The sequence below is a fragment of the Phodopus roborovskii genome, unplaced genomic scaffold (genome assembly GCF_943737965.1).
Source record: "Phodopus roborovskii unplaced genomic scaffold, PHOROB, whole genome shotgun sequence".
Taxonomy (NCBI): Eukaryota; Metazoa; Chordata; class Mammalia; order Rodentia; family Cricetidae; genus Phodopus; species Phodopus roborovskii.
The window spans coordinates 32,916,099-32,942,926 of NW_026126409.1; the positions used below are offsets into that span (position 1 = coordinate 32,916,099).

A 26,828-nucleotide genomic window follows, 5' to 3' on the forward strand; every position below is an offset into this window, starting at 1 on the left:
GCAGAGAATCCCATGAACAGATTTTCTGTTCAATTTCTGTCCTTTCAAATAAATTTGCATTTTCTATAAAATGGACTCTTTCGATGGTTTTGCCATCAAGGCATCCTTACTTTTTCTACTGCAACATGTGCAGTTTCTCATTAATTTTCCTTATCCTTTTAACAATCACAATTGCTTCCTCTTCCACTTCTTTGTCAGCAACTTTAAACCAATGCATATTCATTTTCTTGCTAAAAGTGCACAATTTACATGTCTTCCTTCTCCACTTATTGCTCCTTTTCATTGCATGTTTGGATAAGAACAAAGATTTGCAACAATGTCACAGCCTGGATGGAACTCTTATATCATGAAGTTTTATCCACTATAGACATTATTCCATTGGTTTTTATTTAGTCTAATCCAAAGTCTTAGAATACAAATAGAATGAAGCCATAGTTGTTGCTAGAATGTAACATGAATGATTCCTGATAGAATCCTATTTCCTTCTGAAAAATTTGGTAACTGACTCAGCATTTGCATTTTTTCCTAGCCATTATGTTCCTCCAAATTCCTACCAGAGTAGTCTATCAATCCCTACTTATAGCATTCTAGAGCTCCTATAGTTTATGGCTCCAAAATTTCCTCCATTCTTCCAGCAAATGAATTCAACAATTTTACAAACTGCAGTTAGGTTTATGACTGTTATAATCCCACTTCTGCTACAAATTTTCTCTATTCCCTCTTTCTTCCTTATTGCTATAAATGAAACTTGAGGAAGAAGGACTTATTTTGATTCATGGCTTCAGGTAGTCCATCTTGGTGACAGAAGCTTGAAGTAGTTAGTCACATTGTATTCATAGTCCGGAAGCAGAGAGAAAGATATGAGTGATGGTGCTCCTCTCTCTTTCTCCTTTTGATTTAGTCTGCATCCATTATCCATAGAATAGTGTTACCAACAATTCTACCTTCGTTAAATATCCACATAGAAATAATCATATTTTTGCCACGCTAGGCACTTTCAAATTCTTTCAAGCTGACAATCAAAATTAAATATTCCAAGAATTTAGAATACTTCATATATAGGCATACATTAAGCTTGATGTGTTTAAAAACTTTCTGTAGTCACTTAAAATAGTCATTTTCTTTTACCAATGTTATAAATGCATTTGAAATTAATTTAGTGGAACAGGGCAACTTAAATAATTTTACATCAGCAATTTCATAAATGTTACTGAAAATATGATGCATTATGAAATGCATGTAACTCCAGCATCTTCTGCATGTGAACAGGCTAACACTCCCCATTGCCTGATTTTACAGTCTTCAATAGATGATTCTCTCCCAAAACACATCACTTCATTCAGCCATATTGGACCAGTACCTGCAATAATCAGATATACCTGCGTTAGTAACTGTGGCTAAGTGTTTATGATTGAATGGGACCATTATTTGGTTACTCTTTACATGCAAGTACTGTGAATATAAAAATGGCTTTCCTGCCTCAGAAAACTTCACACTTTGCACATTTGTAAACTACTAGACTCCAAAATAGTAATACTTATAAATGTCCCTGCATAGTTCTGTGAAAGCCCAGATGAAAGGGTAATTGATGGTTTTTCTAAGGATGTACTGGCTTTCATTATTAATCTAAAAATTAGACAGTATTGACAACAGTGGATCTATGTACTTACATGATGAAGTGCTCTTGGATGTTGGAATTTTGGTGCATATGGGGAGATGAAACTACTGGCAGGAAAAGGAATGCATGGCAGTAATTTCATTTCTTCCTTGGCTTTTAGCTATTAGTGTATTTCACTGAGCATTGTGTAGTTTACCAAATAGCCTATCTATTTTTAATGAAACTACCATTACTGATTTAGTAAAGCACACCTAAGGCCATCCTATAAGGAAACCCTGGGCTAAAAATAGTGTTTCTTGTAAGCACCAGCAAATAAGAAAATAGGGAGGCTAACACTTCCTTTGAGATAATTTACAGGTTCATTATAGTGAAGAAGAATTACTCATTAGTAGACTACCTAACAAAAAATATTCAGTTTAATAAATAAGCATACTAAAATATCACTAAAGATCAAACCTTACCAATAAGAAAACAATCGTTTTTTGAAAGGTATCTAGGTTATGAAAAGATAAATTTAAAAATTCTTGGAATTTTTTTTCAGATATTCTCTGAAGATTCTTTTTCATTGTATTACTGTGAATATTATTTTTGTTTTTTTACCCTTAAGATATTAGAGAACAGAACTTTTAGGGAACTTACAAACATGCTTACATCAGGTTTTGTGGGGCATATTAAATCCAAACCTCCGGATGAGCTTCCAAGAAAAATATGTAGATGGTAAATTATAAACATAATTGAATAGCAATGTGTGCAGACAGAAACAATCAGGTACAGGTGATGTTATATTCATAGTGTGGATAACATGTGATATAAAGCATGGATAAAGCTTTCCCATTATAAACAAAGATACTTATTTCATGTGGCAAAGGGAGCATGGAAATGATGTTTGATAGTTTAGAATCATCTCTGGGCATCTAAAACACATAAGTGTTAATGACTGTAACAAGACATATTTGGCAGGTTAAATTGAAAGTCAGACTGTATTATAAAAACTTTTGAATTTTACATGGTGAGCCACCAAAATACATACATCATCAGATTTATATTTTAGGGTTGTATGCCAGAGTGGAAGTTTAATGGAAAATTTTGCAAAAGAGGAAAAATAACTTCATAAGACTTATTTCTTGAAATTGTCTTTGAGGATTCAAGTTTTTATTTGTACCTAGAATAGAACAGAAAAAATATTTTTACATATATAACATAGATTGGTGCATTCATTTAAGATTTATGCAATGAGTGTCTCTACTAGTAAGATCTAAACAGAAGACAATTTCAGTTTGTATTATCAAAGTAATTCTAAATACTGTGTTTTCATGTACTAGTTATGAAATTGACAGAATCTAAATATTTCTTTTATGTTTTGATTTATTTATTTTCTTGCTTGTTTGTCTTAAGTTGGTGGTTGGGGGATTGAGTCCAGGATCTTGGGCATGCTAGAGTCAAGTGATCTGCTCCCAAATTACACCTCCAGCACACGATGTTCCTATTACAAAAAGCAAAGGAGCTTTGAGATCTCCAACATAAAAAATACTAGTAAGCTGGAGAATTTAGGCATCTGGAGAATGTCTACAACAGAGCCGTACCTTTGTGGCTGAAATATGAAGAAATAAAAAATAATATAAGAAAATATAACCTCAAATGTAGAAACCCTGCCAGAAATGATTTTTAGATCTCAAATTCCTTATCAGGTATGGCATGATCTTTTCTGTATTTGTTTTTGTGTACAGTTTCTTTTCAGTACATAAAAATCTTACAGAAAGCTCTGGAAAGCCCCAAAGTGATACTCAAAGTGATATTGTTGCAGGCGAACAATAGCAGTGAATGGTCACTCCAATGCTTACATGGAATGAAGAGAAAGCAGAGGGAAATTTAGCAATTGTACTCAATACATACAAATGTAAATAGACTGCAGAAAGCAGGGCCTTGCTATCTCTCTGGGAACAGGAGAAACGAAAGGTTCATGGCCTCTGACCACAGGCTGCTGTGGTAGGTTTCCTCTGAATTATTTTGTAGCTCTATTCTTTTTGTCTAGGCGGTAGCAGTGCAGCTTTTGACATACAGAGAAAGAGAAATGAGAGTGAGAAGAATCCCATTGATTGTAGCTATTTCAGAAAAAACAAAACATCGGCAGTGTGCTGATATGTGGGCACACATGGTTTTAGACACCGTGGCCATGCAGTTCATGACTCCGGGAACCCTGAGGCTAAATGACAATAAAAATGTGAGCTTATTCTTCCAGTATTTCTTACACGACAAGGACTCACTCAGGGTTTGTTTGATTCAGTGCCTCACTGAATCCTTCACTAAATCTAAAGAATCAAATTTCATTTTTGTCCCGATTTTCTACTGACAGAACAGAAAATCATGCAGTAGTAGGAAATTTGCCCCAAACCACCCAGAAACCTTGTGTGGCCTGCCTAGAGCCAATCTATAATCACTGAATTCCTCGGCATTTCTTAGAGTTAACCATACCATGAATGTTTTGAGGGCAAAAAATCCAAATCCATACTCTCTTGGAATGACTTCCACCTGGGGGCTCATATCCTAGGTAGATTATTCTGATTAATTATTCTAGAACTTATAGCAAGGAGAGATACAGGTGATAAGATAAAAGGCCCCTTCAGTGATTATGTCTTTTGATGGGAAGGAAGGATTCAGAAACGGTGATAACATTGTGGTGCTTGAAGATGATATTCTAGGTATTTCTCTGTCTAATTCTGTTTACTCTCTAACCTTTAAAATAAAGGCAATACTTCTCTTTCTAAAGACTAAACAGATCCAGAGGCTACAAAGCTATCTCAAAATCGCCTACAGCAAAGCCAAGCAAAATCACAGAGACACCGAAACCCAGTAATATTTACTTACTAAAAAGAAGCTAAATAGAGGTACTGAAATAATTTATAAATATTAGTTTTATGTTTGTATTAATATATTCAGAACTATTGAGCCTCAGGGAAATTTTTATTTAATATATATTTTCAAGCTTATTCCAAATTGTTTTCTGCCTTTAAAAATTCATAAAATTTTATCTTTATGCAAACCTAAAAGACTAAAATGTAGATTTGTTTCTGTTTCTTTAGATAATAACAATTATTCAAGGAATTGTGCTGTTGCTGCAGTCACTGCTGGGTGTTAGTCTGTAATATATTCTTTGAACTCATTGGAAAGAGATGTAAAGTGTGTGGGATGTAGTATATATATACTTTCTGACCAAGCTATTGTTCAGTTGAACTAGCTACACAGCTATTGTTTGTCTATCTATATATCTGCCTCCTACCTACCTGTCTATCTCTACCTATGTATCATCTCTATACCACACTTACCTATGTATGCATCTACATATTTATGATTAATTTCCCTTGAAATTTGATAGCTGTTAGAGAAAACAAATAGCATGCTTTTGTATTTCAAAAAGCAAACAAGAATGAAAGTGAGTGTTAGCTATAGTTTCTGGAGTTTATGATCCTTGTTTATATTGCTTTGTGGTTATATTTCCTCTTAACCTTGAAAAGGAAACAATATTAGAATTTTTTGAGTAACAAGTATCCTTAATATTCAGATTAATCCCTTTTTTAGAGGGAGAATGATCATCAGATTTCACATATTAACTGATAAGTAATGAAGTGTTGTGATTTTTCAGTCGGCTGCTGTGTACCTGGGCTGGTTAGCCAAAAGATCCTTACTTCCTCAAAGTCTCTGAATGTATTTTAAATTATAACTAGTTGTAGATAGGTGATTTTTCATCATTTTTACACTTGTAGCTTTGAAGTGTATTATTAAAGATTTTTCTTTGAGAGAAAATAATGTTTTGTACTGAAACTGAAACACCTTCAGTAACAAAACAGAAGATGGGGGATAGGCTTGGAGATGCAAAGAGGGCAGTAGGTGGGATGGCAGGGAGAACTTTGGTTGGAATTTAAAATGGATTTAAAAATTAAATAAATTTAATAAATAAAACTAGAATAAAAAATGAAATGACTATGTTGGCCTTGTGGTTCAGAGTCATCTTTTGTGGTTCTGAAAGTTAACATTTTCTCTATACTTATTGTTTATAGTGAATCAAAGAGCAGGGATAACATGATTATGAGATTCCATTAGGTTTTGGTACTCTATGACGTTAAGGTTCTAAATGAGCAAATTATTTAGGGGGAAAAATCTCCTTAACAGAAAATTTAAAAGGATTCTGTCTAGTAGGAAAAGTAAACTATGAGTGGTCAATTAAGACTTCAACTTGCCAAAAAATCCTTTCCTGCCTGGTGACTGAAAATTTGGACAAGTTTTGTGATCTATATTAGCCATACCTACACTATGGGAAATAGTTGGGACTATTATATATGTTTCTCAGAGGCACCTAGCTGTGATCCTCAAAGGAGATCATACAGTAAGCTAAATGATGGCAATGTACACTTGTTTCTGCCTTTGCAACTAATAAAACAGGCAGGTTAGACTCCATGATCTCTTCCATAATACCCAAAATTCAAAACATTCACATTTCAAAACTTTTATAAAAATTTATGCTTGTGGTGGGTGGATAGGAAGCAGGCGTATGTACATGTGAGTGGATGTGTGTTTGTGTGTGGAGGACAGAGGCCAACTTAGACATTATCCTTGATCACTCTTCATCTTATGTTTTGGGACAGTCTCTTACAGAACCTGGAGCCATGGGTTAAGCAAAACTGGATGGCCAATGAGGTCTGGGGATCATTTCTCATAGTGCTTGCTGGCACTACTTAGGTTTTTATGGAGATACAGGATTATGAACTCAAGTTCTCATGGTTACTGGGCAATTGCTTTACCAAAAGTGCCTCATAACCAGCCAATATACTTCTAAATCTTTAATGTAGATGGGATGGAATGATGTAACAACTGAGTTACATTGCATTTATTTTTTGAATTATTCCTACAACCATTCACTGCAAGACAGGTCAAAAATGAAGAGTGTAATTTGGGGTTGCTACCTCTCTCCTTTTGCAACTTTTCAAAAATTTCAGTGGAACACTAAATATGCAAAGTGGTAGCAGTTAGTATGAAAGCAAAAAGTAAGTAACAGCTAAGAATGAGCAAGGAACAGTATAATGAGAATTTTCTTTTGTTCCAAAATTTAGAGCTTACCATGGTTAACTTAGGAAAAGATAAACAGTTATTTTGTTTCAGCCTTTACTTTCCTTTAGCAGATTCCTGGAGAAAGCACCATTGTCTGATCAAGTCCATCCTTGTTTGCTACAGAGTGGACACGGGAGAGCATGGATAGAGAAGAGGGGTCCTTCTGTCTCCTCCAATGGCAAATACCAGGTGACTGTCTGCACTGCCTGAAACTCACTGGTTTCTACTACTCAGGAAAAGAAAGAGCATCCCACTTTATGCAAACAGCATATGCAAATAAAGAACCTATCTAAAGGAGCATGCTTTAAGCTTATTCCAATGAGTCATTTCGCTCCCAGCTGCAAAACTAATTGTTCTTAAAGCTAACAAGGATTATCTCTGGTAAGCCAGCTTTGCTATTTTGAAACCTGAAATAAAAGGAGAAAGGAAAAGAAAGGTAAGTGTGTTGGAGAAAACTGTGTCCAAAAAACTACACTTGCTTTGAAATGGGGGAATTACAAATTTTCTCTTTTATTTAAATTTGGGCAGCCATAGACAATATAAAATTAACTGGATTCTTCATATTTTCCCAAGCAAATAATCAGTAACTAAAACTCAGATGTATGTTTGTTTTTGCTCCCTATCATTCATTTGTATCTCTATGTTTTCTTTTTTGTCTCTATTCTGCAATCAGAATTGCCTTTTCCCCATCTCCTGGGTGAAACTGTAATTAAATGTAGTAAGGTATTAGAGCAAAGTTCCAAATATCTTAAAAAAAAATAGTTATTCACCTGGTCTAATCCCAAAATAGTTTATTGGGCAAGTCAGTGTCATATAATTTTCCATGACGTAGATCAAGACGCTTACATTTCAGAATGTTTTCACTTTTCATTCGGAACCATCCCTCTTGGCTTTGTTTATCTTTGCCCACTTATCTAGCCTCATTATTTAATTTTTTTTCTGATCACTCCTCAACAGGTTGGTAGTGAGTTCTAGAGAGCTGGCTGAAAAGTTGGGCTGACACAAAGCAGTGTTGCCAGACCTCTTTTCACAGGTTCTCACGATGGAAAATCACATTTACCTCTCTGACTCCTGTAGTCTCTCTGACATCACTGTGTGTTATCACTCTATGTAATTCGGGTCTACTTTCCAGCAGAGTGCCAAATGCACTTCTAATTGTTGATTGGGTACTGCTTGTGAGCACAGACCTTGAGTACATGGCAGGCCTTCTAGTGGGTGCTTTTCACATGTCAGTACCCTTGAGATTCTAAACAGATCTGTGACAATATGGGTCTCATTTTATTGAAATGCTAAGAAAAAAAAAAAGGTACCCAAGCTTAGGTTTCAGTGCCCATCTTCTGAGTTCTAAAGCTTCTTGTCTTTCAAATTTGCTTCACAAAGTCCTCACAAATGTGTAAGAAAAAGTAATGTGCATGTCCACTGTGTGGATTTATTGGAAGAAGTTTGGAGATAGTGTTCAGAATTACCATATACCGTACATGCACAGCCTCATTAAATCAGACCTATTCCACAAGAACCCTTATGACCAAAAAAAAAAAAAAAAAAAAAAAAAAAAAAAAGAATATCTAGGAGATATGTCATTAAATGGCTACATAACTAATTTCAATTCATGCTAAATCTTATCACTGCATTCTTTGCTGATAAAGAAAATATTTTCTGGCCATGTGCTCAGATGAATATTTCCTTGGAATGAATACAAACAACTTGGAAGAACCAGCTTATAATTAAACCTTCTTGTCAACTTGACTAGATTTTGAATCACCCAGATGGATGGTGTATGTCAGTAGTATGCCTAGGGATGGCATCTCCAGAAAGTTCGACTTGGGAGGCTAGCCCTTATACTTAGAGCAAAATCAGGATCATGCCTTTTCCAATGCTGTTTCTCCCTAGGCTGCAAGGGTCAATGAAAAGTATATTTGAAACCCATTGCAAGCCTACATACTCAGATAAACAAGGTGCAGAACCACATTGTGTTTTGCTAAAGTTTACTAAGTCTCCCAAATTAAAATTATTTTACTTAGGTCCTTAATAGATGAAAGGTTCACCTGAAGATATAAGAGATGGATTACTGCATGTGTCTTAATGAAACAAGTCTAAATGTAGATTTGGCCATGCTTTTTTTCTTCAATAAAGATAGAGCTTGAGAATACAAGCTACCTAAATGTTGTTATTCTAAACCAGAAGTAGAATGGGTCAGTTACCAGATAAAGAGACATTATGGCAGAAATGATGTATTCCGTTAAACCTAGAGGTACTGACTTCATAGGCAACAAAGTCTTTGAAGATATTTATTTAAAATAAACAGACTTATATTCTATTTTTTAAAAATCAAACAGATGTTCATTTTTCTTTACAACATATGGAAATTCACATTGCCAATTTACTCTTTTAACTCTTCTCTTACAAAAAAAACTTATCCTATTGACTGGAAGTATATTATTCTGAAAAGTAAATTTAAAAGTGAAATTATGCTTACCCTCTGCACATGTCATTGTTGCTATTTTCATTGTTTTACTTGTTTGAGAGGGTCTTGATAGGTTGCCTAGGCCATCCTTGACTCATACCCTCCTGCCTCAGCATCTCTAGTGTTCTGAGTTTAGGTGTGGGATCCCATACTACATAAACTCACAACTTTGGAGGTGGAATAAAAGCCCTGAATGTGGAGTAGGCATGGGAAGTTTGTAACCACGTCAATCTATTATATTCTGGTAATTATAGATATTTTCCATTTCCTTTGTTACTCCAATTCCCATTTTATAGCACAAATCAAATAGAAACAGATAAGCAGGAGTCTGTTGTACATGTTGTTTCTTCACAAGATGGAAGCATGCATTTGAAGTCACAGCATCTAGGATCACTACTCAAATTCATCTCTTGTTACCTACCTATCATGGGCATTCTTTTAGGGAAAGGTTGTAATTGTGACCCACTGTCAGTATTATTTCTGTGTTCAGCATAACATCTGGTTCATAGTTTTCACTGAATTGTAGTATCCAATCACCAAGCCATACCTCCTATGGGAATATTAAGCATCTAATCTTATTCTAGTATTAGAATGTGATAATTATCTTTAGTCCAATATTAAAATATAGGTAAGATGAAATATATGTTATCTTTATAATTTTACATAAATTATTTCTTCATTTTTTATGATTGATCACATGCATTATCTGGTTGATCATATGCATAAAGCTATAAAATCATGAAAGCTATAGAAACAGATTTGGAGACTGGAATAACTAGAAAACTAAATGAAAATGCAAATGTGTACATGTTTTTCTAATCCCTTTCTCATCTAAATCAAAGCATTTGTTGGTGTTTAATTACACTTAAGGCCTATTTCAAGATGCTAATTTAGAAAAAAAAAACAATTTACAGTAAATATTTCCTGGGTAAACATTTCCAGTGTAAATCTCTCTTTAGTTCTTTAATGCAATCATAGAACTTGTTGCTGCCATATAGGTGAGATACATTAATGTATATATAGCCAAATGAGTATCCCTTGCTTTCCAGACTAAATGAGGGGAATAGCAAACCTCACTCCTGTGGGACTCAAAAAGAGGCTGGGGACCTCCTCTAAGCCCATCAAGGGCAGATTGTAAGTCAGATGTCTTCAGAATCAGTTGTGCAATCTTAGACACTGTTGATGCAGTTCATTTTGTCAACAACTCATTCATTCTTATCCCTCTTGATCTTCCTGGCCAATGGCACTACTTGCTTTGCCAACTAACCAACTGAGCATAAATTGAATTTAAATATTAGGTTGTCAGGAATATATATATATATAAATATGTTTAATATATATATATATATATATATATGCATTTTTTAATAAAGGCATCTACTTTCCTTCAAAACTTTTGAAGAATTCTTTTTTTTTTTTTTTTTTTTTTTTTTGGATCTGCATGCTTCTGTACCTACCTGGTTTCCAAATGGTTAAAAACTGCCTATGTTTAAGAATTTGGGCACTGGGTTGGGGGACTTAGAAGAAGGGAGAAGAGATAGAGTGATGTACATTCAGTTCTCATGTTTGAAAATCTCAAAACGAAAATGTTTTTAAAAAGCCTACTTCAAGTTTTAAAGAAACAACCAGATTTTAGACTACCTTGTCCAAAATGAGCTCTCTTGTGTACGGCTTGAACATCTAGGTATCCGAGACTCCTGCAGACTACTTGTCCAGCACGTATATCCCAGCGGTCATCACAGACTGTGCCCCACCGGCCTTGGTGGAAGACCTCCACTCTGCCCTCATGAGGTCCACTACCATCAACCAGTCGAATTCTCCTAAGAGTAGCTGTAAAATAGGTAGCAAAAACTGATCATATGAAGATTCTTTCATTAATTTTTTTTTTTTTTTGAGGTAGTTGGGGTTGAACCCTGCTACTTTTATTTCTTTTTGAGAATGTGTTTTGATGCATTTCTTCAGGAAGTCAAACTATCGGGATAAATAATAAACTTTTTACGCCACCTATTGGCAAAAGAGTTCAACTGCAAGCATTGCTTCACTGTAAAGCTGAATTGAAGTTACATTTAAATATATTAGAACAGTTCAAAAATTGTTCCAATGACTTCAGTGTTTGAGATGCACAAGTTTATTGAAGTTTTATAGATTTTTCACGTTATTTGGAAAATGGAAAATGCATCACAGAGTGTGTCTTTATTTTCCTAATTCACTAATGTGTAATCCGATGACTTTCAACAGTGTAGAGGATCAAAAGCAGATTCTGTACACCATAAACAAGAAAGTAGATCGCCAAACTGTGTATCTTATATAGAGAAAAGCAAGTAGTTATATTTAGAATTATCAAGAACATTCCTTGCTATATGACTTCATGAATTTTACCTACAAATGTTTAAAATTTCTCAACCCCCTGGGAGCAGGTGTCACTTTGTTCTGGTGCAGCCTTTGTTAAGTTGCCCATGCAGTAAATAATATTCCATGTATGTCCAGACAAACGATCTTAAGTAAACTGAGTGAGTTATACACACACAAAAATAGACAGCAAAGTAGGAGAGGATTCGGCTAGAAGAGTAGATAGTGAAAGGAGGAAATTTGGGATATGAAACATGACCACAATTCATTATATGTATAACCTGTCAATGGAAAAAACAGTTAAAAATATTTATGCTAAATAATATCATCATCATTTCTTATAAGTATACTAGCCTATGAATAAGCCTATTTAATATATAATTTAATATTATTTAAAGTATATTTGATATAATTGATATAATATATAAAGTAATATTTAAGCGTACCCTTTCAATTAGAAGTTGGAGTAATACTAAATTATAAAACAAGTCAGAGTGTGCTGGAGAGATTGCTCAGTGGTTAGATCACTTGCTTCTCTTCCAGAGGATCAATTTGTAATATCCACATAGTGATTTACACCATTTAACACTGTAGTTCCAGGGGACTTGATGCTTCCTATCTAGCCTCTGTGGGAATGAGGCACCTACATGTTATGTTGCACAGACAGACAGACAGACATGTAAGACTCATAACATAAAATAACAAATAGTTCTCTAGTGTCCGAATTTTATGGCTTTTGTTTTTAGAGTTTATTATATTTAAGAAATATTCAGTGACATTTTCTCCTATTCCAAGTAAACTTTGTTAAAATAGTCATTTATCAACATATAAAGGAAGTCAAAACTTTCCTATAACATGACAAACTTAGAGAGCTCCACAGAAGCATAACAGGGGGTGTGGCATGTAGATAGACATTATTATAACTATGTTCTTGATTCTGCAGAATTAATGGAATCATGCCAAAGCACAAATCTATTTCTCACTCAAGAAAAACTAAACATTTTTGAAATATAAATAACCTGCTGCGACAGGATCCAAACTCAACAACTTAGAAAAATCCACAAGTGATCTAATCATTTATATAAAGTGCCTAAGAAAATAGAATATTCTAAGAATGAATGTATAAAGTTTTCTATATTAATAGAGTAACATTGTACTTAGTAGTGTTATGCTTGAGTGTTCATTTTTACAAAGTAGAGTATATCCAGATATAACATTTTTATCATGCATTCTAGGGACAAACTGACATCTTCAAACATTTAATTATGTAAGCTTGGTTATCCCCAAACTTGTGTATGTTAGCATCCTTAATGTCGTCCTCCTCTATAGATGTCATTTATGACTCTTTCTTGCCCTTGAGCAGTGGTTCTTAATTCATGGTATAAAGCGAAATTCCAAATTTCTTTCTCCAAATTTAGTAGGGCCTGAGTGGAACCTTATAATTCCCATGTACAACATGTTCCCAGGTGGTTCTGATGTTGCTTGTCTAACAACCACATTTTGAGATACACGAACTAGAAGAAGACATTGCATACTTAAGAAAGGAGGCATGTTATATCAGAAACAGCCGTCAGGGGGCATCTAAATCACTCACTCAAAGGCCCAGAGGACATTGCAAAAGACCAGGTTGCAGAGATGTAAGAAGTGAAGGATGGGAACGAATGTTATAAAATGCTATCTTCTGGATATGGTATGGCCAAGGCAATTATGAATACAGAATCTGTGACTACTTGCAATAGACTGGTACACACATGTACACACACACACACACACACACACACACACACACACACACAATTGGAGATAGGAAAGGTCTACTTGAAACACAGAAGGGAAAGGGCCAGGAATGGAAAGGAGAGAAGAGAAGGTAATGGTGATAGAAAACCTGATATCAATACAATATATTATATATAAGTAATGAATTTTCAAAAATTTAAAATGTAATTTTAAAAGAAAAGAAAAAGCTTCAAATAATTTTATGATTCATTGTTCCAAAGAGGAAGACTACAATATGCCACTGCATGTTGATCATCTGCATTTTTTTTTCAATTATATCCTATTGACATGACCATCTCTGCTAACCTTTGCCATCTCTGCATTAGGAAAGAAGCTCAATGAAGAACTGGTATCTTACGCGCATTCTGTTTCTGAATCAGCTGCTTGTGAGGCTGAAGTAGGAGATAAAAAAAAACTCAAGACTGGCCTTTGCTACAAGAGTGTGTTCAAGGCCAGGCCGGGCAACTTAGTGAGGTCATGTCTTGAAATGAAAAGCACCAAACAAGGTTAAGGATGTAACTCAGTTCTTTCCTCTCATACAGGAATGCTTATGTATAATGCCTAGTACCACTAGGGACTGTTTTCATGACAGACAAAATTGCACAAGCCCCAGCCATGGCATTTCATACCCCCTCAACTCTAATAGTTGTCAGAGTGTCTGGAGATCAGAGTTTCTTCTGAATTTAGTTTATAGTTACAGGAGTAAAAAAAACTACATGAACATGCTTCTAACACACTAATATGTTTAGTGAAGTAGATTCCTTCTCCTGAAATTTTTGCCATATATTATACATTTTTAATCTGTATATAGTATTCATATTCTGGATAGATTTTTCTACCTCTCCTAAGTTTCACTGATATAGACTTTTTCCAGAATCAGGTGAGATAAACCGAGGTCAGTACTATCACCTACTGAATGATTTATTCTATTAATTATATCTTTATAATTTGCAAAAAAATCCCCTTCACAGAAAAGAAATAGAATCAACTGTTAGAGAAGAAAATATTACCTGATAATAGTCAAATACATCTAACTAAACACAATTCTGTGTATCAGACATATTCCTCTGTTTGATGAAGAATTTTATTAAAACAACTTATTGGGCCTTTAAAGTTAATAAGATTTTTATAATGTTCAAAATAAAAAAAATGCATTCCTTAAAATTATGTGAAATTTCAGAGTTTTCATTTACCTGAGGTTTAAAGCTTTTATTTTGTGGTGAAATCAACAGAAATAACACATGATGTGTCTATATTAAATACCTTTATACTGATGTGCATGGCTATGCATGGATATTCACCATTTTCTCATGTAACATTTGTTCTTTTCCAACGGGGACTATTATTCTACTCTGATGAGCTGTTGCAGGTAGAAAAGACCTGCTGGATATTTCGGGTAAGAGTTAGCTGCCTTGAATATTTCCCCTAATATGTTTCTACTACTTTGCTGGGCCTCTTCTAAACCACTGAGGAACATTTATGGGCTATAGGTAATTCCAACCTGCTGTCTGATCTTCAGATAAATTTTATTGGAATGTATACACAACTATTTTCAGGTTGTATGCAGCTGTCTCAGTCTCTAACAACTTAAGTGAGGAGTGATAGCCACCAATGAGCATGAAAAGTAAATGTTTGTCACCTGGTTGGTCACAGGGGCAATTTGCTGTCTTTAGTAGCTACAAATACAATCCTGTAGGACAATGGAAGTTTCCAATAGGGCTATGTTTGGCAACAGACTTCTAAAGTAAATGAGGTTGTCATTTAATGTCTGGTCACTGTCTCTCCTTTGGCAGTGACATGCTATGCTGTATACTTCAGACACAGAAGAGCAGAAGCAGGAAACAGCACCCAGTCAGCCTTGAGTACAGAGGAAAGGAAGTACCAAGACCATGGGGTGCTGTATTGCTGCATTTAGAGGATTGGGAGGATAGGTATATCCACTGCTTTATTGATTTATGATATTTTCAGTTTATGATGTGGATACCCAGAGGAACATCTATCTGTATTGATAGAATCTTTACTCATGCTTGTAATCTTTCTCCAGCTTTCTGACTTTCCCTTTCTTTTTCCATCCCTTCCACCCTCTCTTTTTCCCTCCTACCCCACCTCTCCCTTCTTTGTTGGCATTATATTTTAGGGTTACATTTATTACAATGGCAGTTGTCATATTAGAACCCCAAATGTATGCATTTAAGTTTATGTTTACCTGGTTACACTTTGATCTGAAAGACTTTACAACATGGTAAACTCCTGCAAATGACCTGCTACTTTACCTAGTGAGATTTTTAAAACGTGAAATTCATAGCCCAGAACTATGTTCATTGACCAGTCATCAGACAGATTTTGGATCTTACTTCAGAAGTCAGAAAGGACAGGAACAAGATCAGCGGATGTGTCAAAGAGAACAGTGAGAGTATTTGTTGTTGGTGTTACACTACAGAGATTGACTTGTGAAGTTAATGGTGTCCAGTTTAGCAGAAAATATCAAGACAGTGTAATGGAGGTTCAAGTTAACATTATATGAGGTTTGTGCCAACACTTCCCAACTAGGTATGGATAGCAATATCATTCGGTTAGGTGCCTAAGCAGAGCTGTTGCATGTCCTCAAATGAGGAGTGAGTGATGTTGGAATGAAGTTTGAGAGAAAGCAGAACCAAAAATGTCTTTCCAATGGTTGTCATAACAAACTGTGGCTGTGTAGTTTAAAATAGAAATTCAGTTTAGGAGGTCATATGACTGAAATAAAGGAGCTGACAGGTAGAGTTCTTGCCATTTGCTCTTGTTCACTGACAATAGTTCATAAGTGTGTATGTTCTTAATTTTCCTTTTCCTAGAGCATACTTGATATTCACTGTCTTTGTATTTAGTTTAGTACCAAGCCTAAATCTTTTCTTTGGACTAAAAGGGGAATTGTAGTGAGATATCCACCCTGACCACACCCATTGCACTGACCAGGCCCATTGGGACATGGGGACAGGTGCTGGTGTGATCTGGAAGGACTAGATCTGGGGTCCCAAACTCCAGCCCACTCTTTTGCATCCTGATTGGAGACAGAGAGCATCCAGAGATATCCTTTGGATGAGAATCTGCAGTGGTCATCTGTTTTTGGTGTAAAAAGACTTTTCCCTGAATAAACATCCATCAGCCTATTTGTTTTTCCAGATTCTTATTTTCCACGCAATAGACAGTACTAACTCTTTCTCAAGACTCTGTGGAATCTGTGCTTGCATCTTTCGAGCTCCAGTGTCTCACCAATTCTTGGTGGTTTGGGTTTGTAGCTACTGTATTTCAGATCTTCGCCAGGTATACTACCATTTTCACATAATCACTGAATTAGAGCTCACCTTAACTCAGTGTGAACTAACTTTTGTTTAAATATATGTACAAGTACAGTCTAATTCAGGTCACTTTCTGAGATTCCCAGTAAATATGATTGCATTTTTGAAATAACATGAAACAGAGAGGCAGAAATTTGTGTAAGAAAGACAGTGATTTCATCAAAGTATTGTAGGATAGAGGCACTTTTAGTCTTAGACTATGACATTGGTGCTCAATTTTATTTTGATATTGAAAGTCAAAATGGTCAACACTTGAAGTCTACAGAGTAAGCCAAACAGTAACAGTTTTGTTTAAGGAGGGAAATGAGTCCATTCTCAAAATCAGTCATGGTTTTTAACTACATGCTCTAACAAACATTGTAATAAGTATTGAGAATGTATTTCATCAAAATAAGTTATATTAGATACTATTATGAGTACAATTTTGAGTAGCTTATATTTTAATATAATTTTATTTGTTTGTTTTTTCGAGACAGGATTTCTCTGTATTGCTTTGGAGCCTGTCCTACAACTAGCTCTGTAGACCAGGCTGCCCTAAAATTCACAGAGATCTGCCTGCCTCTGCCTCCCAAATGCTGGGATTAAAGGTGTGTGCCACTAACATTGGCCTTAAATATTGAAACAATTTTAAAAACTAGTATTTCTATATTTAAATTGTCAATATAAAAAATTTCATAATTGATGTTTTAAGATACTCTAGCCAAAAGAAAGCTAAATACCTAAAAAGAAAACAGTACTAGGATTTAAAATTCCTGTGAAACATATTTCTGAAGAGGTGTGAGAGATCATTTATTTGCATATTACCGTATTAGAACAATCTGGTACTATTTCTAAGTCTTATTTTGTAAAGGAACTTAAAAGTAAGAGTTTCAAAATTCTACATGGTAACATTTACCTATTTATGAACTGTTAATTTGTTTAACTAGTTGCTTATCATTTGAGACACCAGAGCCCCCAAATCAACAGGCCAACAATTAAGAATTTAATCAAGGTTCATTTAGAATGACACAATCTTTGAAAAGATCTCATAGGGTATTGTATATATTGATTTCTAAATTTGTACATTTTTGACAGATTTTGGTGGAATTTCATGCACCTCTTTGTAGAAAATAAATAAACTAATATTTGTCTTTTAGGATTGGGGTTGCAAGTGTCGCATGTAAATTGACTTGCCTAATGTTTGAAGTATTGTATGAACAGCAGAATGGAAGTTAATCATAGTTTATTTTGAGAATTTTCCTATAAAGTCATATGTTGCAAGGAGATTTAAAAATGTGAGGTTTATGGAGAGAAGCTGTCCCAAATTTGGTTCACTGACGTTTAATCTGCTTAGTCACTGGCAGTTCTGAGAAATTAAAATGGACTTTCCCAATTTCTATGAGAGGAAAGTAACTTCACACAATTACAGAGTGCTTATAACTTGAATTAGATTTTGGAGGCCCATCAAAGGCAATATATACTCCTATAGCATTGTCTGCTATATTTTACTTTTATATTTTGTTTATGTTAACAAAGTTTATATCTCCACAAGCTATAATTACATTTACTTAATGGGATAGGTAGGAGTCAACTCTCTCTCTCTCTCTCTCTCTCTCTCTCTCTCTCTCTCTCTCTCTCTCTGTGTGTGTGTGTGTGTGTGTGTGTGTGTGTGTGTGTAGGGGGAGTCTTCAGTACATTGGTTTCTAACAGAGGCAGCCATAATCCATGGATCACTGCTGTACCTAGTAGTATTAGAGACAGAGTATGTGAAACGCCAAAAGAGTCAAAAGAGAACCCACTCTCCTTATCCAGAATATAGTGGATTCCATTTGTTTGACCAGTGTGGGAACAAAAAAAATATGGATGAATGTGGTTTGGCTTGTTTTGTTTAGATAAGAATAAGAACAGAAAAAATACACCTATGAGTGGTGAATCTCAATGGACAGGCTGTCAGTTAGACAAAAGTACCAAACACTTTAAGAATATCACAAGTCAGGTTCAGAGATAGGTGAGCCAGTGTCTTGAAAGAGGATACTTCTCCAAACTGGAAGCCTAAGAGACTAACTTCTAGTCCCAACTGTGTCCTCATAACTGTCCTCATAACTATGGACAAGCAGTTGTGCTATTTGCATTTTCATTTATTATTACAACTTTCTCCTATAGAACTATGATGAGGTCTAACTTAAACCACAATGTATTGTAAGGATATTTGAAGGGAAAAGTTGGTTTAAGAGTCATTAAAATGTTGTATTTGAGTTGAAGATTTTGAGATGAATGTCAGCTCAGCCAGATTTCAAAATACATAGAGCAACCAAACCTATAGCAGGTTTTACAGAGGTTTTCAAAGGTTCTTGAACATTCATAAGGAAACCACAGTGACAGATTATTTGTGAGTATCAAGTGAAGAAGACAAAGCATTTAAAGCACACTGCAGAATGCCAAGCGCAGTGGAAGATTATTCCTAACATTGCTTCTTAAAAATTCTGATACCTGACTTAGCACAAAATGATGGCAGCAGCATGCATTACATAATAAAAGATGTTTAGCCAAATTCCCCAAACAGCTTTTATAAGGCATCTGGCCCAGCTCATGGCACAAAGCCCATGAATGGGAATCTCTATGTCACGTCTGTTACATACATGTAACATATTCCCAGAGGTTATTTCTGTACCTCCTGCAGGCTATTAGTCACTTCTAGATCATTGGCTCCTAGATGCAATGTGGTTACTTGATTATAACTCATTCCCACTGTGAAGGAATTGAGCTGCTAAAATAGCATCCAATGAGCAATCAGCAAGATTGTTCCTAAATGTTACTAAACCACACAGTGAGGGTTGTTCAGTCTTCTGTGTCCTTGTACCCTTGAGATTCTGAAAAGAAAATCATGTCTTCCTAATTACTAGGCATTTAGAGCATTGTTGGGAAATGAGTACACCCATCCCTAAACACGGTAGTCAAGAGCAAGCTCAGCCCCAAGCAGAGATGAATCAGAGGAAGGTTTTAAGGAAAAAGGTAGCAAGTTGTAAAAATAATATAGCTCAGCATGAAGCTAGTCACAACAGAGATGACAAATATGAAATTGAAGAGACACGCACGGAGACTGAGTCCTGATGATTTAACTTGAACTCCAGTTTTTTACTTGCCTTTAATGTCAACTTGACACAAATTAGAACTGCCTGAGGAGGAGACTTGTCCAAAGACGTGTCTTGATTGCTCAGAGTGATGTGAGAAGAGTGGATATGGGCAGTAACTTCTTGTTCAAGCATGGGTTAAAAAGGATGTGGCAGAAGGAAGTTCATCTTGCCATTCATTCTCTTGGCCTCCATCTGGCTGCAGTTCATGTGCCCTGTTGCTATTGCTGCTTGTGTCACTAATGGCATAACCAGTGTTTCCAAGTTTTTGTCCTGGCCTAGGGACCATTGAACTTTCCAGGCTTCCAATGCCAGACTGAGACAAGGGAGGCACCCAGTGTTGTATAATGAATAACTACTGGCTTATCTAATTTACAGTTTATCTACCTCTTCCCCAGTGAGAGACAGACATTGTGAGACTCTTCCAAGTGCTGAGAGACCCAGCCTCAAGGTCAGAGTAACTACTAGTTTCTCAGATCATTGTTGCAATTATTTGTTCTGATACTATTTTAAAATCCACCTGTGTGTGTGCACAGGTGTGTATGTGTAGGAAGGATACACACACACACACACACACACACACGCAAACACATGCACATGCACACACACATGCATCTGTGTGTGTATATGTATATCCATCCCATTAATTTTGTTCATATAGAGAGCCTGATACAACCTGTAGCCTGCTATTCATGAAGTAAAATCCATCTTGTAGAATTCTTTTATGAGCCAATATATTTGTATCTTTAATGCAGACGTTTTGATTTTTTTTTTTTTTTGTGCTACTTTTCAATTCAGGTTTTCAGGATTTTTTGTTTTGTGTAGTATTTGTGTGTGTGTGTGTGTGTGTGTGTGTGTGTGTGTGTGTTCTTTGTGAAGTCCTGGCTGTCCTGGAACTACCTCAATAGATTAGGTTGGTCTCCAATTCACAGAGAATCTCCTGCCTCTGCCTCCTTCATTTCATTGTTGTTGTTGTTGTTCTTCACTGCTTTTTTTAAAAACAAAGATTCTCACTATATAACCTAAGCTGGCCTCAAATTTGCAATGCTGCTGCCCCGGGCTCCCAAATGCTGAAATTACATGTTTGTACCACCATTTTCATCCCACTCAACTGCTCTCACAAACATACTGGTGATAATTCTTTGAGGAAGAATGCAAGTGATTGCCATTGTCATTCTATTTGACAGAAAGCTTTTAAAAGGTGAAACCTCCTGGGTAACAGCTATGATTTCATGAAATGGCATGATAGTAAAGAACATCACTAAAATTTAAAGTTTCAAAATTAGTAAAAAACAAATACAAGTGAAATTGTTCTTGTAAATTTTAGCATTCACTTGTCTCAAATTTTTATGGTATAATTTAAGCCTCTTCTAGGGAAAAACTGACAGAAAGACTCTCTTCCTAGATATGTAAAAAGGCAGACATAAGATGGCCAATACACACAGTGTCGATACTAATTCACTCCTTCATTGTTGCTGAGGAGGAAGATCAAGTGTTGGTATTTTCTGCTAGGACTAGAGTATGTTCCTCCTAAGTTCATGTAATCATTTACTAACCTCCAGTATGACTGTGCTTCTATCTATGTCCATTACAGAGGAATTCATGCTTAAAGACTTGATAAAAGCAGAGCCATAGCTCAACAGGGTTGATGCCTTAGGAGTGGAAAATCACAAGGTTCCCAGAGGCCATGTTGCCTTTGAGGTTGCAGTGAGGAGATGGTCATTGGCAAGCCAAGCAAATAGGTCCCCTGCTGCCACTTCCGTGTTTGACTTCTAATCTCCAGAACTGTGAATAAGACCAATCAACTGATTGTGACCATGCAGGAAGAGTAACATGTTTACTTTTCCCCTTTTCACTTACGTTTTGTGCTTGTGTATTCAGATATAGAAGACGACAAATAAAAGGGAAACTTGAAAGAGCAAGCTTTTCTTTCATTTTTAGATGGGAAATAAGGATACTACATCTGCTAGGTTACGATTTGAACACACATACATACATACACACACACACACACACACACACACACACACACACACACACAAAACAAACAAAAAAACAAAAAATGCCTTCTTAAACAGGATTGCTTTTTTAGCTGGGCATAGCATGGAATACCTTTAGTCCCAACACTCAGGAAGCAGATACAGAAAGATAACAATTTTGAGGCTAGATTGGCTATCTAGTGAGTCTTATCTCAAAAATACATAAATAAATGGATTGCTTTTTTTTATTGAATTAATATTGTCAACTTGACAGAAACTAGAATCACATGGGAGACAAATACTTGGGAATGTCTGTAAGGGAGTTTCTAGAGTGTATTAAATGAGATGGGAAGACTAAACCACAACTGTGAAAGACATCTACACATTTTAGGATTCCTGGAGTTAATAAACTTTAAAAATTAACGTTTCTTTGTTTCTTTCTTTGTTTCCTAACCGTGGACAAAACATGGACAGCTTTCTCATGCTCCTAACTTCACAGTTTGTTTGCCACAATGCTTTATGCCATCCTCAAACAGTGAGCCAATACAATCTTTTCTTTCTATAAGGTGATTTGTCAAAGAGAAAATGAACTAGCAGGTAATTCAACCCAGTGGCATAACATTTAACTTGCTGCACAAAACCCCAGGTTTGCTGCCCACTTAAACAAAATGGCTGATTTTAAAATTTCAAAATATTCATTAGGGATCTATTAGGGTTTTTAGTAAATATGAATAAAATTTATTTGACTAGTTATTTTTTGTGATTGGAACATCCATGTTCTTGTGATGCCTAACTTGTGTTCCTGTGGGTGATATGTGGTTATCAGAAATGGAGGGAGGGTTCAGAGATCTTTGAGAATTCTCAACAGAGCAAGTCGAAAATGCTGAAAGCCACTTAAGAAAGTGCTCAACATCCTTAGCTATCAGGGAAATGCAAATCAAAACAATTCTAAGATACCATTTTACTCCTTATGCTGGAGAGGATGTACAGAAAGAGGAACACTCCTCCACTGCTGGTGAGAGTGCAAACTTGTACAACCATTTTGGAGATCATCATCAGGAAAAATGTGAATCAGTCTACCACAGGACCCGGCAATTCTGCTCTTAGGCATATACCCAAATGATCCACATTCATGCAATAAGGACATCTGTTCAACTATGTTCATAGCAGCATTATTTGTAATAGCAAGAACTTGGAAGCAACCTAGATGCCCCTCAACTGAAGAATGGATAAAGAAGATGTGGCACATTTACACAATGGAATACTACTCTGCAGAAAAAAACAATGAAATCTTGAAATTAACAGGCAAATAATGGAACTTGAAGAAACCATCCTGAATGAGGTTAACCCAGTCACAAAAAGAGGAACATGGTATGTACTCACTCATATATGGATTTTAGACATAAAGCTAAGGATCACTAATCTATAATTCATACCACCAGAGAAACTAGGATACAAAGAGGAACCTAAGAGACTCATACAAGGTCCCTCACAAAAGAGGAAAGGAACAAGATATCGTGAGCATATTAGGATTGCGGGGGAGGTAGTGAATGGAGAGGGAGCTAGGAGAAAGAGAAGGGGAGGAGAGGAAAGCACATGGGACTAGAAAGATTGAGGCAGGGAGAAATAGACAAGACAAAAAAAAAAAAAAAACAAACAAAAAAAACAAAAAAAACCAGAGACATACCATTAAAGAGGAAGCCATTATAGGATAGGTTTGAAGAGAAAACTGACCCTAGAGAAATCTCCAGAGACTTACAAGGATGACCCCAACTAACAATCTGAGCAATAGTGGAAAGGCTACCTTAAATTCCCTTCACTGATAATGAGATTGATGACTGATGTATCTACCATCATAGAGCCCTCATCTAGTAGTTGATAGAAACAGAAGTAGACACCCACAGCTAAACACTGAACTGAACTCCTCTAATCCAGATGCAGAGAGGGAGGAATGATAAGAAAATGGCGACAAGACAAGGCTATGGAAACCTACAGAGAGAGCTGACCTGAATAAGGAGGAGCTAATGGACCCCCAGACTGATAGCTTGGAAACCAGCATTGGACCAACTCAGACCCCCTGAACTTGGGTCTCAGTTAGAAGGCCTGGGCAGCCTAAGGGACCTCTAAAATTGGAACCAGGATGTGTCCCTGGTGCACAAAAGGACTTTGGAAGCACATCCCCATAGATGGATTCTCCCTTAACCTAGAGGCAGGAAAGATGTCCTAGTCCCTACTCCAAATGACTTGACAGATTTTGCTGATCCCTCCTGAAAGGCATCACCCTCCCTTTGGACTTGGGGAGGCATAGAAGGGAGGGAGTAAGAAAAGAAGGGAGGGACAGGGAACTGGGATTGATATGTAAAATAAGAAAAGTAAGTAAAAAAAAAAATAAAGGAATAAGAAAAGGAGAAAAAATAAAAAGTATAAGAGTTAGCAGTGGTCAATGACTGCAGGGAAACAGTGTCTTCTGGTTCTAGTAGAACAGCTGCACATAAATCACAGTGGCTATGACAGCATGCACAAGACTGGTTCATGCTCAAGCCAGATCAAATCAAGACATGATGAGGGGGGACTGTGGGAAAAATCCCAATCCTTGCTAAGGAGCTACTGGTGATTGATAGCTGCTGGGAGAGAGTCAAGTTTTCCTGGTAAGTTTACCATACTCCAGTCAGTGGTCACATCCAAGAATATGTGGATGACACTGACTGGTCTTAGGTACACAAGCAGGGTAGATCTGGGAAGAGTTGACAGAAGGAGGGTAAATATGATAGAAACACATCATATGACATTTTCAAGGAACTAATAAATTATAGTAAATGAATATTAAAAAATTAAAATGTGAAATGTGGCTATGACAGGAGAGAGTTCCATTTAGAGGATAATTTATAAGAGAACATCTAATTATTTTACTAGAGACTAATGAATCATGCTACAAAACATATGGAGTTTTATGAAAACATTGTGAATGAAAACTGAATATTTGTGCTCCGTTACAGTTGTCAGCATTCCAAAGATACGAAAATCCAGACTTTAAAATGTCATTAGGAAACATAGCCATTTTACTATACAATTCACACTGAGGCCTTTAAATTGCTCTATAAAATTTCTGGAATTCACATATTTTTCTCAGAACAGTATCAATCAGGGTGTGCTGATTTACAGGAGGAATAAAATAAGAGTAATTTTTGCATCCTAAGTAATAGTGAAAAGTACACAACTTAATCCCAAATTCAAGTGCTGCTCTTGGACTTGTCCTGTGCAGTCTAGCTAGCTATTGTTCTAGGGAACTGTAACTTGAGACTCAGTATCTAACAATAGCATACTTCCAGATAAGACAGTTGAGGAGACCAAATAGTAGGTTGCAAGCCTATAGCTACAAAGTGCTTTAATGTGAACAAAGTAAATGATGTTGTATTCCTGTACAGAATTTCCTACCATAGCACAGAAGACAGTGGCTCTTAACTAAAGAAGGGTTGTGGGCAGATTCTTGGTTTCCCAAAGAATATTAAAGGGGATTGAATTCACAATCTTGGTCTCTTTTCTCTTTCTGAACCCCTGTACATTCTGGCCAAACTTCTAATTTGCTGGTACAAATCTTGGATAGAATTTTATTGACTTTTTCTTTATAATTGGGTCTGCTGAAGTTCAGGCTGTGAGAGTAATTAGGGAGAGGGACTGTACAGGATGAGCTAACTACTTATCCATTGCTGATTTAAATCTGTTTCAGTTTACAAGACATATTAGTAGTTAAGAGCCACATGTATTGTGTTAGAGGAATGTTGTATGGTATTATTAACAATCTGGGGACTCATAGGAAGCTATAGACAAAACACACTTGTCATAAAAGTGGGTAGCATTGTCTAATTTACCAAGAGCCATTCCTATTCCAGTATAGTGTAGCCTATTTTGCTGGCTTGCAACTAGTGCTACTATGACAAGTACACTCTGGAACTTGAAAAAGAAAAAGAAAATGAAAACACAGTAAGTGCAAAGAGGCATCAAAGCAGCCAGCAATCCTGGAAAATGTGAAAACTGAGTCAGTTACTAAAATAAAGGTAACTATTAGCAGGTAGCTTTTCCCAAGGCACAAGTAAGTAACTCTCATTACTGGTAATGGAAGTCTTGAGAGCACTTCCAGGAAGACGATGTGTCTGAGTAATAGACTTGAGGGAGAGAATGCAGGCAACATATGCAGTAGCTACGATAGTGGAAACAGAAACAAAGATGACTCAGTAAGACACTTTTGGAATTTGACCTAGTCTATAGATTTTTAATCTCCTGGGGGGGGTCTTCAAATTATAAGGCTCATTCTGCAAAATAGAACTGCTAATTACAAACATCCTCATTTTCCACCTCCAAATTCTCCATATTAAATATTTGTAATATTTCCTTGCATAAAATATTTCACTGGTGTGGAAGCATTTCACAGAGTCATGAGGATTTGGAAACTGGCAGGCATGGGTTTGAATTTGTTCTGTTTTCCTTTATTAGCAGTTAACCTTAGATTCTAGTTCATTAAATACTGATACTAATAGCACTTCTGAATATTAGAAATGAAAATGCATCAAAAGTAGCTGGTACACAGCAAGTATCCTCTGGATGTTCATTATAATTAGTGATGGGAGAAGAAGGTTTTAACTTTAACCGACTAAATGTTTTGACAAAGTTCAGAAGTATATTTAAGATTGCATTGAGTTCTCAGTATAAATCAAAGCAAATACACTTTTTCATATTATTGTATGAGTTTGAGAATAAGATACTGAAAATTCACATCTTATCTCTCTCCTTGATCACAAACAGAGCATGCTGACACACCACAGATAAGCATTAAGACTCTTTAAGATTATGCCCCACAGTGTTTGGTTACATGGTTCCCTTGCTTGACAAAAACACCCTTTCTAGAACATTCCATTTGTCACTTTTTATCATATATCATAAAAGCTGGGATAAGTGATGCCTTTGAATAGGGCATTTTGGAATCTATTGTTAGCTAAAGAGAAAGACGGTCATCTTCATTAATTGGGAAAGTTTAGGTTAATATTCCACACTTCACCATCCATGCTTAGGTTTTTGAGAGAGATGACTTGAGAA

At 36.0% G+C, this 26,828-nt stretch overlaps 1 protein-coding gene across 1 annotated transcript in view; it reads right to left on the bottom strand.

The window, feature by feature from the left end:
* Positions 1 to 366: 366 nt before the first annotated feature.
* Positions 367 to 26,828, bottom strand: part of Msr1 (macrophage scavenger receptor 1) — a 66,058-nt gene continuing 39,596 nt past the window's right edge. Inside the window, exons 9-10 of the mRNA XM_051182289.1 lie at positions 10,827 to 11,015; positions 367 to 1,360 (exon numbers count right to left, since the gene is read on the bottom strand). Of these exons, the coding sequence (XP_051038246.1) occupies positions 1,227 to 1,360; positions 10,827 to 11,015 (323 nt within the window). The 3' untranslated portion in view covers positions 367 to 1,226. The remainder of the gene's footprint in view (positions 1,361 to 10,826; positions 11,016 to 26,828) is intronic.